The sequence below is a fragment of the Solanum pennellii genome, chromosome 9 (assembly GCF_001406875.1).
Source record: "Solanum pennellii chromosome 9, SPENNV200".
NCBI classification, from domain to species: domain Eukaryota; kingdom Viridiplantae; phylum Streptophyta; class Magnoliopsida; order Solanales; family Solanaceae; genus Solanum; species Solanum pennellii.
In genome coordinates, this window is record NC_028645.1 from 6,388,558 (window position 1) to 6,404,151 (window position 15,594).

General features: G+C 33.8%; 2 protein-coding genes across 10 annotated transcripts; one reads left to right on the forward strand and one right to left on the reverse strand.

The window, feature by feature from the left end:
- Window positions 1-457: 457 nt before the first annotated feature.
- Window positions 458-3,467, forward strand: LOC107031782. The gene is made up of 5 exons (XM_015233254.2): window positions 458-784; window positions 1,469-1,508; window positions 1,602-1,762; window positions 1,848-2,477; window positions 3,079-3,467. The coding sequence occupies exons 1-5, from the start codon at window positions 590-592 to the stop codon at window positions 3,322-3,324; spliced, it is 1,272 nt and encodes a 423-aa protein (XP_015088740.1). The 5' UTR covers window positions 458-589; the 3' UTR covers window positions 3,325-3,467.
- A 764-nt stretch (window positions 3,468-4,231) lies between these two features.
- Window positions 4,232-11,039, reverse strand: LOC107031122 (BTB/POZ domain-containing protein At3g09030). 9 transcript variants are annotated; one of them, XM_015232350.2, is made up of 4 exons: window positions 8,917-11,039; window positions 5,067-6,462; window positions 4,919-4,972; window positions 4,232-4,426 (listed from the first exon to the last, which is right to left on the reverse strand). In XM_015232350.2, exon 1 carries the CDS (start codon window positions 10,877-10,879, stop codon window positions 9,461-9,463), a length of 1,419 nt encoding a protein of 472 aa, XP_015087836.1. In that variant the 5' UTR covers window positions 10,880-11,039; the 3' UTR covers window positions 4,232-4,426; window positions 4,919-4,972; window positions 5,067-6,462; window positions 8,917-9,460. The 9 variants fall into 9 exon arrangements, with proteins under 9 accessions (XP_015087836.1, XP_027767517.1, XP_027767516.1 ...); XM_027911716.1 differs by lacking the exon at window positions 4,232-4,426 and having other exon boundaries at window positions 4,560-4,972; window positions 5,067-5,364; window positions 6,298-6,462; XM_027911715.1 differs by lacking the exon at window positions 4,232-4,426 and having other exon boundaries at window positions 4,560-4,972; window positions 5,067-5,374; window positions 6,298-6,462.
- Between the last annotated feature and the right edge of the window lie 4,555 nt (window positions 11,040-15,594).

Below are 15,594 nucleotides of genomic sequence, written 5' to 3' on the forward strand. Positions count from 1 at the left end.
TTTATGTGACACATTTTTTCTATTTGCTCAATCCTAAAAAGAATGTCACATTTTTTTTATATGATAGTATTATACTCTTGTTGGTCACACTTATTCAAAAATAGTATTCAAATACATTTAAAAAAAATAAAAGTGAGCATATTTTTTTTAAAGGACAATCTAATAAATATTTCAAAAGTTTTATTATTTCTTAAACTCTATCAAATTAAATATTGACGAAAGGAGTACTAAATATATAAATATGTTTGTTTTCTTGAAACAGACTAAAAGGAAAGCTTCTAGACTATTATATTAATCGGGGACAAAAGTATTTCTTTATGTAGTTTGAATATAAAAGTATTATTTTCAAAATAATAAATTTAAATTTTTAATTAATTTTAAATATGTCACGAAAATTAAAACAAATAATAAAAAAAGTAAAAAGTATATTAAATTAACCCCACCTCCACTCCCTAATAGCCACCAGTCTCTCTTCCCACTTTTAAAAAGACAAAACAAACACTACATTTCTGAAGAAAAACAAAAACATAATCATCATTCTTATTTTTCTGTTTTTCTATTTAGAAAAAAAGCTTCAAACTTTTTAGTTATGGAGTCTTTAACAGGGTTATCAATAAAAGGGGTTTGTTTAGATAATGTTTTAGATAAACACAAAATTTTATCTTTGGGTAAAAAATCAGAAATTTGTTTTCTTGGATTGTCAAGTTTGAAGATTGTTCATATTACCTCATGTTCTGTTCAGCACAAAATTATTCAACCTATTTTTTGTGCTTCTGACACTCAGGTTTGTTTTATTTTTCTTTTATTGAATATTATACTACTTATTTAGTTTCAATTTCATTTAGGGCTTGATTTGATTTATGTTGGCAAAAAAAAATTGATTCTTGTTAATTTCTTTGTAGTTTACCTTTAATTAATTTGTTTGTTTCTATTCAAATTTTGAGTGGAAAGGTGTTGGCTTGCAATGCAAAATGTTGTAGAGTTGAAATTGTTCACCTCAAAGTGAAGTTAATGGTAGCTCAGAATAAGATATAACTCCCTTCGTTTCAATTTACGTGTCACTATTTGACTAGCCACATAGTTTGGTGCTTTTGTTTGTGATGATTCTTTACCAAAACATGATACTATAGTCCCAATAGGAATCATGTGTTCTACAGTGGCAGATCCGGAATTTTCAATAAGAGTATTCAAAATCTAAAAAATAGCCACACAAAGTAGTCGAAGGCGATTTGACATGTAGTATATATACCTAAAAAATATTTTAACCATGTATGAGTCATAATATTTTCCACCAAAGGGGGTTCAGATGAACTCCTAATTGCGAGGTGGCTCTACCACTGGTTCTGCTTATGTAGATAATATACTAATATTAGGATATAAAGTTGAATATTTGGTACATTTATATTAATGGTATCTGCACTAACTGGATGAAAATTTATAAATGATATTTAACTTACAACTCATTCAGATACATAATCAGAGTGAAGAAACAGAAACAAGTGATACAAGTAAGTTAATCCTACTGTGACATTGTCTTAGATGTAGGAGTTATTTTTATTGCAAAAAACTAAATCAACTTGATCCTGTTGTTTTCTTTCTAGATCAATCCAAACCAGTTCGCGTAAAATTTCAATTGAATAAGGAATGTTCCTTTGGTCAGCATTTCTACTTAGTGGGCGATGATCCAATGCTCGGTTTATGGGATCCATCAAATGCAGTGCCACTTGAATGGTCAGAGGGACATGTATGGAACGTCGAGTTGGTAAGAACATGTTGTTGATTGATCTTTAAGTATGGATAATGTTGTAGTTAACTTAAGGATGTTCTAATTTTATGAACTTTTTTAGGATATACCGAGTGGAAAAACTATAAGCTACAAGTTCATTATGACGGTAGGTGATGAGACTATCTTGTGGCAACAAGGCCCTGATCGAATTCTTCAAACATGGGAAACGAAGAAAACGATAACTGTTTCTGAAGATTGGGACAATGCTGAGCTGCAGACAATTGTAGAAGAGGAACCTGCAGTTAGTCCAGAAATTTTAATAGCTGAGAATCTGGTTCCACCGTCAGTTGTAGCCATAGAAGATGATGTAAATGAGGGAAAAACTAATGATGTTCTAGCTATAGTCACGGAAAATATCACTGAAGTAAATGAGGATGTGAACACTGATCGAAATGAGGAGACCACAATGGAAGCAAAAGCTATTGGCAAGAATATGGTGGCCACTATTGATGATGTGTTGAGCTCAAAAAATGAGTCCATCTTAGTGGAGGACGAACAAGTTCCCGTCTTGGTTCCTGGCTTAACACAGATTTTGACATCAGAGGCTCACGCGGACAAAGTTGTTGGCAAGAGTTCACTTGGATCAAATAGTGAAGAGTGTAATCTGTTGTTGGATGAAGCTCACACGGAAAAAGTTGTTGTTGAGGGCTCAATTGGATTGAAATCGGAGGAGGAGTTCAATGTGACAGAGGTAACTGCTTAACACCTCTTAAAAAGTCTGTTTCTTTATAAGCTTGGCAAGTGATGATGAGTCGATGACCCCTTACATATCAGTTATAAATGATAATTGTATGGAGGAAAGTGTCTCTAGCAAATGTAGTTCTATCCTCTCAGTTTGTCTTCGTAATAAATAAGCTCTCGTACAATGATATAGAGACATTTTACCAATTGATATCGAGTCATTTGTGCTTGAGTTACCAAGAACGAACAAATATTTCCATTCTCTAAATTCTTTCTCAAGAAAAACTGGGAATAGCACAATCTTTTAATGACATTGTAACAATGGATGTTCTTGTAAAAGTTAGACACACAAACTAAAACGTGTAACCCCATTATGTCCACGAGATGAACATCTTAGGGTGATCCTTTTGTCAACAGATGCTCTTATTACACTCGTATTCCCTGAAGAATGAGACGAGAATTCAAGTATTGCATATGTCATTAGTCCGCTTTAACATGTATGCTTTAGGTTCCATTTATATACTAGGTGGGAATCTTGCATATCTTAACTACTCAAAGGCCTTTTAAGGTTATTTTCTTTACTGATATGTTTGTCACTTTTAAATGTCCAGTTGAGTACAAAGGAAGAGTTAGCGACGGATATAACACATCCTCCAGAAAAGGTGAAGACTAATGTGAAGGAAGAAGTAAGAATAGGACATGAAGATATAGAAAAGTCTGAAATGGTTGAAGGAGGAGGAGATTGGTCTAATGGAAAGCCAATGGAAGAGAATGTGTTTGTAAGTGATATGCAAAGGGGTAAAAAGACACTATTGAAGTTCTTTGCAAGTTTGGGTTTCTGTAAAAGTAGAGCTTGAAGGATGAAAATTAGCTCATAGAGAAGGAAAAAACAAAAAGTTGTGTATATCAACTAATAATGAATGATGATCCTCTTTTGATCTTGAGGCTATGTGTACTACATTTTGTCCCAATACATATTTCTACTCTCTTTCTGTTTCAATTTGTTTGGATTCTCTTTCGAATAGAACATTTATCATAGTAAATTTATTCAATAGTCAATCTACCCTCGTGTAATTCCTGTTCAAGCATATAATCAAAAGTTGGGTGCATGGTGTACGATTTAAAAGTGGACTTCCCATTCATTAGATAGGAAAAGATTTTCAAGAGATCGGATAAAATGAAATTTAAGAATATAAAAAAGATTTTTTGAATTTTATGATATTTAATAAAGACAGTGAGATGAACAAGAAGAAATAGTATATGTTGTGACCTATAGGTAAATAAGATAATGTGTTCACAAATCTCAATGTTTTCTTGTTATTATAACCACATTATTATCACAAGGAATTCTGCCCCCACCCATACGTAACGCCTACGCTGTTCCCTTGGCATTTTGCCCCACTATCTAAGAAATTACTCCTCCGTCCAAATATATTTGCGTTTATCAAAAATTAATTTAATTAATTTTTTTAAAAATAAATTAGATTACATTAATTTGATATTTTAAACAAAAATATTAAGTATTTTAAAACTATATAAAAAGTACTATGAATTACAATTTTGGAAATGTGCAAGAAGTATATTTGAGGCTTAATTTTTGTTTGGGATGCAAGAATGAGTAAATTCGTATTTGCATATGCTATGTTTTGACTCTTTTTTTTTAAAATTAAGTTATTAGTGAAAAGAGTACATAATTGAGAAAAAATGTTTAGGTGAGTCGTATGATTGTTACATAATTTAGATATGTAATCGACCATTTTATCATAATGTAAACAAATTCAACTTCTTATTCCATCAAATATATGTTGATACAAGCTGGAGTTGCTAAAATTGTGATGGGAGTGGAATTACAAACTAAAAAAACCACCATTATACCCCCAAAATAAGAAGCATCAAGAATGGCCAGATGAACAACTGGGCAAACAAGATTCACAATTTTTCTGTATGAGACATAATTACCTGCATATAATCAAATATTAGTCTACAAATAATCTCTAGAATCACTTTATGCACCATTCTTTGAAGCACAAACTACTCTAAAACCTTATGCTGTTTGTCTAAATTCAGATGCCAAAATAAGTATGCACTTCTATATGAACAACAATGACAGGAGCAACACTCCCATGTCAAAATGAATATTTTCAAAGATTGACATTAACAGACAGTTCATAAGCACCTAACAATTTTCAGAGTCAAATATCAAGACATACAGATCCATGAGTGTCAAAGTCATTAGCACACTACTTTCAAGTATCTCATCAGCCATTACCTTGCACACTACTTCCTAGTATCCCGTTAGAATCAAAAGAGGAACACTATTACTATCAGTGGAAGCTAGTGCTGTTTAACGGAAATTTCTCTTCATATTTATACGACAAACAATGCAATTAATCAATCCCAGCAATAGCTTCGGATGGGTGAAAAATATTCTTCCATAATGAATTTTCTAACCTCAACTGAAAATTGCAATTCCTCACTGGTGCTCACCACAGGCCTGAGCTCAACCTACAAAACAAGACACATTGGTGGAGCTCTTACTATGACAACCAAGAAACATCAACTGAGATAACACCTTGGCTAAAAAGTATGTAGCACATACCTTTGAGTTGCATCGCCGTCCAATTTCTCGCAGCACTCCAGTAGCTAAAGATGCAAGAAGTTCATTTTCCCAACTTCTAGTTGGAAGGAAAGAGTACACTGAAACCTTATAAGTGGTGACTCTTTTTATTCTTTAAAATCGATCACTTATTAATCAAAAAATATATAATTGCTGCTTTTCTCGCTTCACCGCTTCTGGTCGCATCACACTTCAATCGTGATTTTCTCGCTGAAGCACTGAACCCTTGCTTTGCTTCACTTCACCGCTTAAAGCAATGAAGCGCTCGCTTTCCCGAACACTGCCAAACACTATCTTGATCATTAAAGATACACACATACCACCATCCTGGCAATCAACAAGTAAAAGTATGCAATTCCAGCCTTCTTTACATGTTTGGATAAATTATATCCCACGCCATTATTGATAAATAAACACGCACCTAGTTGGATTTGTTATAATCTGATAGCTGGGGCTCATATTCACAAGCTGAAACTAGCCCTTAGGAAAACATCAGTAGCAGCAAAGACTTCAGTCAAACTTAAATTGAAGCCAGAAATTACTTACTGTGAACTATTTTCCTAAAGCATCCAGGCATAGTATATATGCAAACAGCAATTAACAATAATTGTTGAATGATTTATTACTGTATTTTAATTATACAGTATCTATTAGGCAAATCATGTTGCAAGCTTACTTACAACAACTTACAATAGTTAGCTCTGTAAGAAAATGAAAGTACATAGGTTAACCAGTCGATCTAGAATGCTTTGAAGAGAGGCAATAACCCACCACCACACACACAATGCTGATTTAATGAGCAGATTAATAAATATCAAGAAAAGTTGTCCTACATAACTAACATATAACAAGAAATGAAACAACAAGGATGGCCAATGGAGCATTACTACAAGTGTTTATGCTAGTTGACCGACATGCTTTGTTTCATTTAACATTTGGAAATAGCGCGCATCTCAGCCTCCGACGGAAATTTTCACAAACCAATTTACAACAACGCCGCAAGTTGGGGTCAGCGATGTAAATCCTCATGGATCATGTTGCTCCATTTAAGCTCATCTGGACCAATATTGAACAAAAATACAAGTACTAGATTCTTTTTTTTGAAACTGAATACAAATACTAGATTCTCACTATTTTCTCTCACTAAAAGATTCCTAGAAAAACATGGGACCTGAGGTAAATGTACTAACACGACAAAAAATAATGAGGTTACCAAACCCTACAGATCTCCAAGCTTGCAGCCCAGCTGTTCCACTTGGTATGCAATGTGACCTTCAAGAATATTACTGGCTTGGGATCATTCAACTCCATCAGCGAGCAACTTCTTTTCCTCTACAATTCTAACAAGAACTAATTGAAAAGGCCTTAGTCCTTGAACCTGCACAGTGACATTATCAGCAGCTTGAAAGGGTTCAATATTCTACAGTGGACTCTAGAAACCATATCAGTTTTAAGTGAAGTATGTTTTCATGAAGTGATATGGAATGTCCAGGTTGATGAAATATTAAGCTTGTAGTTCTAAAATAAGCTGAGCACCAGTATAGACAATTAATCCTCATTAACAGCTATTAGATGTGGCATAAACAATGGCGGAGCCACAATTTTCACAGGGGGGTCAAAATATAAAGAAGTAAACATATGAAGAAGCGAAGGGGCTTTAACGAATAGTATGTATACATAAAAAAAAATGTACCTATCTACACGGTATATTTCCAGCGAAGAAGTGTCAGTCGACATCCCTTGGCCAAGTGTGGGGGATTCAACAAATAGTATACATACATACAAAAAAGTTACCTATCCACACAGTATAATTAACCAGTGAAGAGACGTCAATTGACATCCCTTGGCCAAGTGTGGCTCTGCCACTAAGCACAAAATATACAAAAATGAATCTAAGCTTTAATCACAACTTAAACAAAGCATTCCGAGGGAAGAACTCTAGCTCCATCTCCAAAAATATCCAAAGTCACTGTTTGTTCCACACTTATGTGCCCCCTTATGTGATGGGACTGACGACAAGATTGGAGTACATAGGAGCACTTCAAAAAGGACCATAAATTGTGGAGTTATGGAAGTATGCATGTATGTTGGAGGTATGTCGCAACTCACAAATAAGACAAGAAGGTGTGATGCATAGGAGGGAAAACTTATAACTACTGCTATAGCTTATAAATAATGGTCTTACAGTTTTTAAAAGAAAAGGCCTGACAGTAATAGGATTATAAACAATTTCTTAATGCATTTGCAAGTGGATCATTAGGGTAGCTGTCTACATCACACCCTTTGGGATGTGGTCCGCGGAATGCTTTGTGCACCAGGCTGCCTCTTTTTTTAATTTGTAAGTGCATCGTAATAACTTTTTATATTTGAGAGGTTCTCGAAATAAGCTGCTACAAATGAGTAAACTTGCAACATTATCCTCTTAAATTCCTTAAATCTTTTCCTCAGTTTTTACTATCAAGAAATACTCTTTCCCACTAACTGTCCAAACAAAAAGCTAAAGTTTGATGTTCCTGTTCTTTCAGTGAAATCCTTGTTCCTACTCCTTCATGACTAGAGCAGAACAGATTACTCGAAATGCTTCCTTCACAAAAGAGAATTTTCAGTCTTGGTATGTGCATCAAACACTTCGTAATCGCCAAGCACAACAAACCTTCAGATGATGTGAGGGCTTAACAGACTGGAGAGATTTTTCACAAATAAACAAAGAAAAGCACTTCGGTCTCATGAGCATTGACTGCAAACAGATAAAGAAACTACACTTTCACTTACTGCTTTCAGGTATCATATGATCCTTTACCATCAATTCTGAGCTCATTCATGTCTCCTCTAACCCTTCAACAACTATGAGAGGGAGATTATAACTTCTCTACAATGCCATCACTAAAGCAGCCTCTATACAAAGAAAGGTATTCATTCCTAAACCAGCAAACAACAATTCCCTTTCTTCAGTCTTTCGCCGTATATTCTCTTTATTCTTTTCCTCTTATAGGTTGCTCTCTTTAGTAGTCTAGGGATTTCAATCTTTTGAGATAAGCTTAATTGCTGATTTTGAAATTACAGCAGCACTTGTTTCTTTACACAAAAGCCCAGATTCAATGCCTATTAAAATTTCAATGTTCAGTTATAGCTTCTTTAAACAGGAAAATATGATTTTTTTAAAATTTATTTATTCAAAAATTGGGGGGAGGGGAAGGGGAAATGGGAAGAAGGTCACAATGTTGGGAATCGAACCCTCACCAACAAGGTAGGAGTTCAAGTAACCAACCAACTGAACTACTAAGATTCCCCAACAGGAAGATATGAATACTGGAGAGTTGTTTCTCATATTCTTCAAGCCACCACTTTGCTTGCCTACTAGACTAGTAACACAACCACATAACCCCAAGAATGTGCCTCCAGCACATAAATTACAGCATATGGCAAGAAACAAGTGTTAAACATGCTTTTCACTTTATTACTTGGGGGAGATCAAGAAAAAATTAAAATAGAAAAACCACCTGCTAGAGAGTTTGACAAGTACCAATAAAAAGAACAGGGATTACTTCTAATTTGGGGTAAAAGCGACATGTAAACTAAAAGAGTTACTTTCTGTTGAAATGACTCACCATCACTATAAGCTGAAACAAAGAATACAATACTTACAAATCTGCTTTGCCACCTAGTTTTCTAAGGAATATGGTATGAGTCTTGTCAACGTGGAATTACGGATGATACTAAGGTAAAACGTTATAACCTCACGTGTACATGTAGCTAACCAAATGATACAGCAATCTAGCAACCAAAGTTATGAATACAAATACAGCATCAAAAGCAACAATTAGAGGCCTACCTCTGATACAAATAATTAAACACGCTTGGATACGATTCTTTCTTGATAACAGGGATGCCCAAATTCACCAATAAACCCCAAATTCATTTCACATGATGGCATAACACACGTCCACATTGTTCTTGATTGATCAACATCATGTCCAAAATGGATCAACAAGAATCTGATTTCAGGTATTTGTCACGGTCGTATCAAATCTTTGCACATTGTTCCTTGATTGATCAACTTGACATCCAACCAAATACACAATTCATTTCATTGATGACCATTGCAAGCTGTAGTTGGACAGCTAAAATATATACAACTAAGCTCAATCTCAAACTAGTTCGGGATGGATTCTAACTTTACTCTGACCATCGACCAACTTCCCATTGATGACCATTGCAAACAGCTCAAAAATATACTACAATAAATCTGCTCAATCTCAAAGTAGCTCAGGTCGGCTCGTAGTTTCACTCTAATCATCAATTGATTGCAACCCTCTTCTCTGTTAGGACATGAAACAGGCAACGTAAGCTCATACAAAGCTCACAGCTCCACACGATCACAAACTTAAAACAGCACCGGAAAACTGAGAACTTTGCCACACTTCAATCCCCTCAGCATCTTCTCTAGAAACAAACAACCTATCTCCAGCTCCCTCAATCTTCTTTATGATCCCTCTTCCGGCATCCTCCACTTTATCCATATAATTCCTCCTATACAATCCTTCATGCAACACCCTTTCCCTCTCAACATCACTTCCATTCTCCACCATTCTCGACCATACTTCCAACCCTCCTCCTCTTCCCACAAACACCTGCTGTCTATAACAGTGAATCAAGCTACTAGTTCCACCACCTGAATTCCTCATGCATGGATTTTTCTCTTCCAGATAAACCCATGGATCTTCACTTAATTTACGTAGGTCTGCCACAGCCAAATCACCTGATTTTGAACATATCTTGAACATAGTCAAATCCTCCCTGTCAAAGTCAACGTCAGCAAACGAGTCCCCGAACCGACTGCTCCGACCTGAACCCGGCTCATTCGTCTCCCACACAACGTCTCCGGACCTAGAGTCCCACAACCGCACATAACCGGCATACCCAAAAGCTCCGGCAGTAACTGAAACACCGACTAGCGCATTAATCTCCGGCAAAAATGTTAACTTTTCAACAACAGTTGACTTTGCCGAATTACCAGATTGTCTTCCCAACTCCGAAACCGCTTTCATCGTAGACTTATCAATACTCAGAACACAATTTTCTCTATGTTGACACTCGAAGGCAGCAAAAACAGAGTCCGGCGAGTCAACAACAGCGTGTACTCGGGCCTTGTAGATTCTCGGGTCAGACGGGTCGGTCCATTCCACAGAGCCAACTCTACGTCCATTAGCCAAGTTGTAAAAATGGAGCCCGGATTCGAATTCAGAAGCAACACCAGCCAAATCGGGTCCAACCTTCCTAATGGAGCTGATGTAATCAAGGTGTGTCCTAATAGTTTCGGTATGTGTCAAACTCCAATCATAAACAGAAACCTGCCCGCCGTGAGCAACCCAAACGGAGCCATCAGAGTCTACAGCATTGAAGTCCGTTACAACGCCATCAGAGGTAGGACGAATGGTTGAGAAAAGTGACGCGTCGATTCCACTGAGTCGACTCGGGGCGAGTGCAGATCTGAGTTGTGATTCAATTCCGTAATAAACAGCTTCATCGATAAGCTCTTGATTAGAGAAACGTTTTGCTGTTGAAGGGAGACGATTAGACCGGAGAAGAGCTAAAAGAGCCGAGAAGATTTCTGGGTCCCGGTCGATGAAAACAGGCTCGTCGGAATTCCGATTCGTTAAGACGGATAAAAGAGAATCTGGTCCACCAGAACGAAGTGTTGATACTGTGGTTTCAAAGAGCTTACCGCCGACGTTGAGCTTTACTCGATCACCACCTTGCCCTAGAATGGTACGTCGTCCACCGTCGTCTTCCATTGATCGGACAATTGAAAAATAGTGATGCCGGCGAAAGGTTGAACTGAGCAAAAAGATTGAGTTGACCAAGTCACCGGAGCTGGATTGTGCTGTTTTATTTTTGGTGGAAAATAGTAAATAAATCTGATTATGATTTAATTTTTTTTAATTAGGCAGAAATTACTTCAAACGGTAAATGATTAAAAAAAAAGGGAAAAAGGACACATATATTTCCGAACTATCGTAAATGGTATGCAGATATTTTTCTTCATATTTTAGAGACGTTGGTGCCCCTACCGTTCAAAAATTAGATATATATTCTTTATACTAACGGACATACATTGTTATAATTTTATCCACCAATTCGACATTTGATCGATGCATAAGATTGTCACGTGTCCCTATTTAGTATCATGTTAGCGTGAAGGGCATATATGCTCTATTTTTGGACGGCAGGGGCAACAATGCCCCTAAAATATGACAAAGGTATCTGTATACCATTTATAATAGTTCGGAGGTATATTTGTCCTTTTTCTCAAAAAAAGTAATATGGAAAATTGAGTTCATAATATTCTCCTCGGCTTTATTACCCAAAACACCAATTATTATATTTAAAAGTGTTTCTTAAATTTATTAACAAGCATAATTATTTTTCACTAAAAATATCTTTTTAGAAACACTTTTGCTATTCTAATACTTACTTTTTGTTTTTATGTTAATTTTTAATATATATCTCTCGTAACAAAAAATTGAGTGAATTGTAAATATTTAATTTTGAATCATAATATTTTCCAAGTTAGGATTTTAGTATAACTAAAGACCCCTTTCATTTCAAAAACTACTTAATAACACATACTTCACTATCATATATATAGATATTTTACGTCTACTTTAAAAATTTAACATGTAATATTATTTTTTAAGAATTATACTATATATTTTATAAAGTTAAATCAGATACACAAGTCTTTTGAATATGACAATGAGTAGTTATCTTAAAGCTTAATCTTCTTAATTAATGAAATACTAACAATTTAAATTTTTCTTTCACATCAAACATTTCTTTTTGTTGACGTATTAGTGTAAAATACTTATTTTTAATACTCATTATGGCTGACGGTAAGATGGTTAAACATGTCAAGCATAAGGTTCCTGGCATCATTAGAGTTTTGGAATTGATTTTTCCTCGCGAGATATGTGTATTCATCAACTTTAAAAATTGAGATACAAATTTATTACTTTAAATTAATAGATGTAAGTTATTTTCTTCTATAACTTTCATAATTGATTTAAGAGACTGTGATTTTTATCACTTTCATGTATCTTAGTATTGTAAACTTCATCTTCTTCATTAAATCCTTTCTTTGTATCTTAAAGTTTCGAATATTTCACCACTTTCTGTATCTATGTATCTAAATATTGTGAATTCCATCCTCTTCATCAATTTCTTCTTTTGTATCTTAAAGTTTTGAATATTTCGTCCTTGATATACATGTGTCATTACTCGCGAGATACATGTATCAATTTCAGGGATACATGTGATATTAAACCAGAATTCGATTCCTGGAATCCATGAACCCGAATGCCTAAAAAATACTATGATATTGACCATTTGCAAAAAGAACCTTGAAAATTGAAGATTCAAAAGAAGGACTTAATGAAGAAGATGAAGTTTACAATTTCAAAATTACTAATGTTTATGATTTAGATTTCATATTAAAACTGATAATAGTTGGTACGGAAAGATCTATTAAATCCGTTTTGTTTGTTAATTTTCTATTATTTAGTCCTTTAATTAGGGAATTAAGTTATAAAATTTAATTCAAATCAATTAAATCATGTATCTCGTCCTTTAAAATCTGCTAGATACATGTATCTAACGGCTTATGATATATAGCTGAAAGTGGTATAGAAAGTAATATTAAAAATAACAACTTTCACATATAGTAAACACAAAATTCATATTTGTATGATATAGCTATAGTTTGCATAATTGCGCTCCATAACAAACATGCTATGATTATTTTCGCTATACATATATACAAAAGAAGCTAGGTTATTTCGCTATACATACATACAAAAGAAGAAATTGTATAGTTCGCTGGCTCCTCTATAGATTTGTATAATTTCGTTGGCAGCCTCTCGTTTGTATAAATCGTTTGTTTAATTTGCTGGCTCCTCTTTAGATTTGTATAATTTTGTTGGCGGGCCATTTGTAGAAATTGTTGGCAGCCTCTCGTTTGTATAAATCATTTGTATAATTTGCTGGCTCCTCTTCAAACTTATATAATTTCCCTGGTAGACAAATTGTATAAATTGTTGGCAGCCTCTCTCTCGCTTTTTACAAACATAAGTTATAGATTATATTTTGATAATATGTTTTGTATAAAGCGAGAAAGACAAAAGAGAATTGAGCAGGGGAATATTTGTATTACATAATTATAAGTGTATAGGACAAAGATATATATATTTGCATGTGTATATACAATTTTTTCTCGCTTTATACAAACAAAAATACAACTTCTACATTTTTAATTGTATAAAGCGAGAGAGGTGAGCGACAGAGGGAGCGAGAGAGGCGAGCGAGAGAGGGAGCAAGCGAAAGGGAGAGTAGCGAGCGAGAGTTTGAAGGAGAGACGCTACTGACAAACAGTTTGCTACAGTGCACAGTTAAGTCAAAGTGTGGTTAGCATTTAATATAAATTAATAATTTATCATTATATATAATTTTTCCTATTAAAAACTAATAGAAATCCTAGTAATTAAAATTTAAAATAGTGGAATTTATATAGTTTTCCTAAAAAAATAAAAATTAAAGACAATTTAAACATTAAATGAACCTTCAATCACGTGGGCTTGGTCCAATGGGCCTGCTTCTAAGATAAGTGTTTGAAATATTGCTAAACTTCAATGTGATTTATTATTGGGCAATTTTTACATATAGCAAATAAAAAATTTATATTTATATGCTATAGCAAAGTTTGCATAATTGCGCTCCATAGCAAACATAGAAACTGTATAATTCGCTATACATATACAGTTGAAGCAAATTGTATAAAACGAAGTGTATAAAACAAGAAAGAGAAAGACACTTGGGCAGAGAATTGTATAAAAACGAAGTGTATAAAACGGATTGTATTATTATAAGTGTATAGAACGATTATATACAATTTGAATTTGTATAAAATGAGAAAGAGAGAAAGACAAAAGAGACTTGACAAGGAATATACAATTGAATCGAATTGTATAAAACGAGAAAGAGAGAAATTAGATACAATTTGAAAATTGTATAAAACGAGAAAGAGAGAAAAGCAAAAGAAACTGGGCAGGGGAGTATTTTTATTGTATAATTATAAGTGTATTGGACGAAAGTATATGTAATTGCATGTGTATATACAATTTTCTCACGCTTTATACAAACATAAACGCAATTTATACATTTCGCTTCTGTTTGTATAATTGAGAAAGGCGAAGGTGACGAGCGAGATTTGGGAGAGTGGCGAGCGAGATCTGAAAGAGGGGAGACGGGGAACAAAAATATATATATATATATATACAATTTTCTCTGCTTTATACAACTAGAAACAATTTTTATACACTTGTGTTTGTATAAAAAGTGAGGAAGCGAGCAAGAGATTGGAGGAGAGTGGCGAGCGAGAGATTTGGGAGAGAGGCGCCTGACAATTTTTTGCAAACGTTTGCTATGGAGCACAATTATATTAAACCCTAGCTACTCTATTTATTTTAGGTTATTAGTTTGCTATTATATACAATTTTCCCAATTATTATTTCATCTATTAATTAGTGATAACCTTCAAAATATCAATTTACATGACTAACTGAATCTAAATACATTTCGATCTTTATGAGTGAAATACACTCTTATATTCTCTAACTTTGGAGTATTTTCAATACTTCTCTCGCCTTTATTATTGATAGCTCTATACTCATACAAGAATTCGATACCACTTTTTATGACATGTGATAAATTGGATGTGCATTTAAGTTTAATTAATCAAGTAGATGAGTATTTTTAAAGTTGTTAATAGTTTAATGACGAAAATAATAATTTACGACAAGTTCATGAATGTTTTTAATACTTCACTCAAAATTTCCATGAGGTTCCAAGTTTAAATCCTGGGTTTTATATTTTATTTTTGAACTTCCAATCCACCACTTATATAAGATAAGATAGTGTAATTTTTTTTAACCACCATTAGGTTAAAATTATAATCAACATCATGTACTACCCTATAGTAATCATAGTTTATAATTCTTAGCTAACAAAGTTTTTTTTATATGTTGTTTTAGATAATGTTTAGAGCTATAAATTATTATAATTTATATTTCTCTTTTGTCTCAATCATATGATGTAGTTTGATTAGTACAATATTTAAGAAAACAATAGAAGTTTTTTGAAGCATATTGATCTAAATTAAGTTATAGATATTTGTATGACACTAAATTGTTTTATTATAGAAGCATAAATATTTTATTTTTTAAAAACAGATTAAAAAGAAAGGTATATCATATTAATGGGGACAAATGAAATACTATTTGTTAGATAGTTTTAAATATGAAAAGATTGTTTTAAAAACTTAAAATTGGTATAACCAAATTTAAATAATTTCAAATGACTCGAAGATTGGAACAAATAAAAGAGAGTATAAAGTAGTATTTAAATTAACCCCACCTCCAGTCTCTAATAACCACCAGTCTCTCTTCCCACAGTCAGA

Bases quoted from the DNA above. Each gene is read 5' to 3' on its own strand.
- LOC107031782 (XM_015233254.2), top strand. From the start codon at position 590: ATGGAGTCTTTAACAGGGTTATCAATAAAAGGGGTTTGTTTAGATAAT. The intron at 1,509-1,601 runs GTAAGTTAATCC...TTTTCTTTCTAG, and splicing joins AACAGAAACAAGTGATACAA to ATCAATCCAAACCAGTTCGC. The intron at 2,478-3,078 runs GTAACTGCTTAA...TTAAATGTCCAG, and splicing joins AGGAGTTCAATGTGACAGAG to TTGAGTACAAAGGAAGAGTT.
- LOC107031122 (XM_015232350.2), bottom strand. From the start codon at position 10,879: ATGGAAGACGACGGTGGACGACGTACCATTCTAGGGCAAGGTGGTGAT.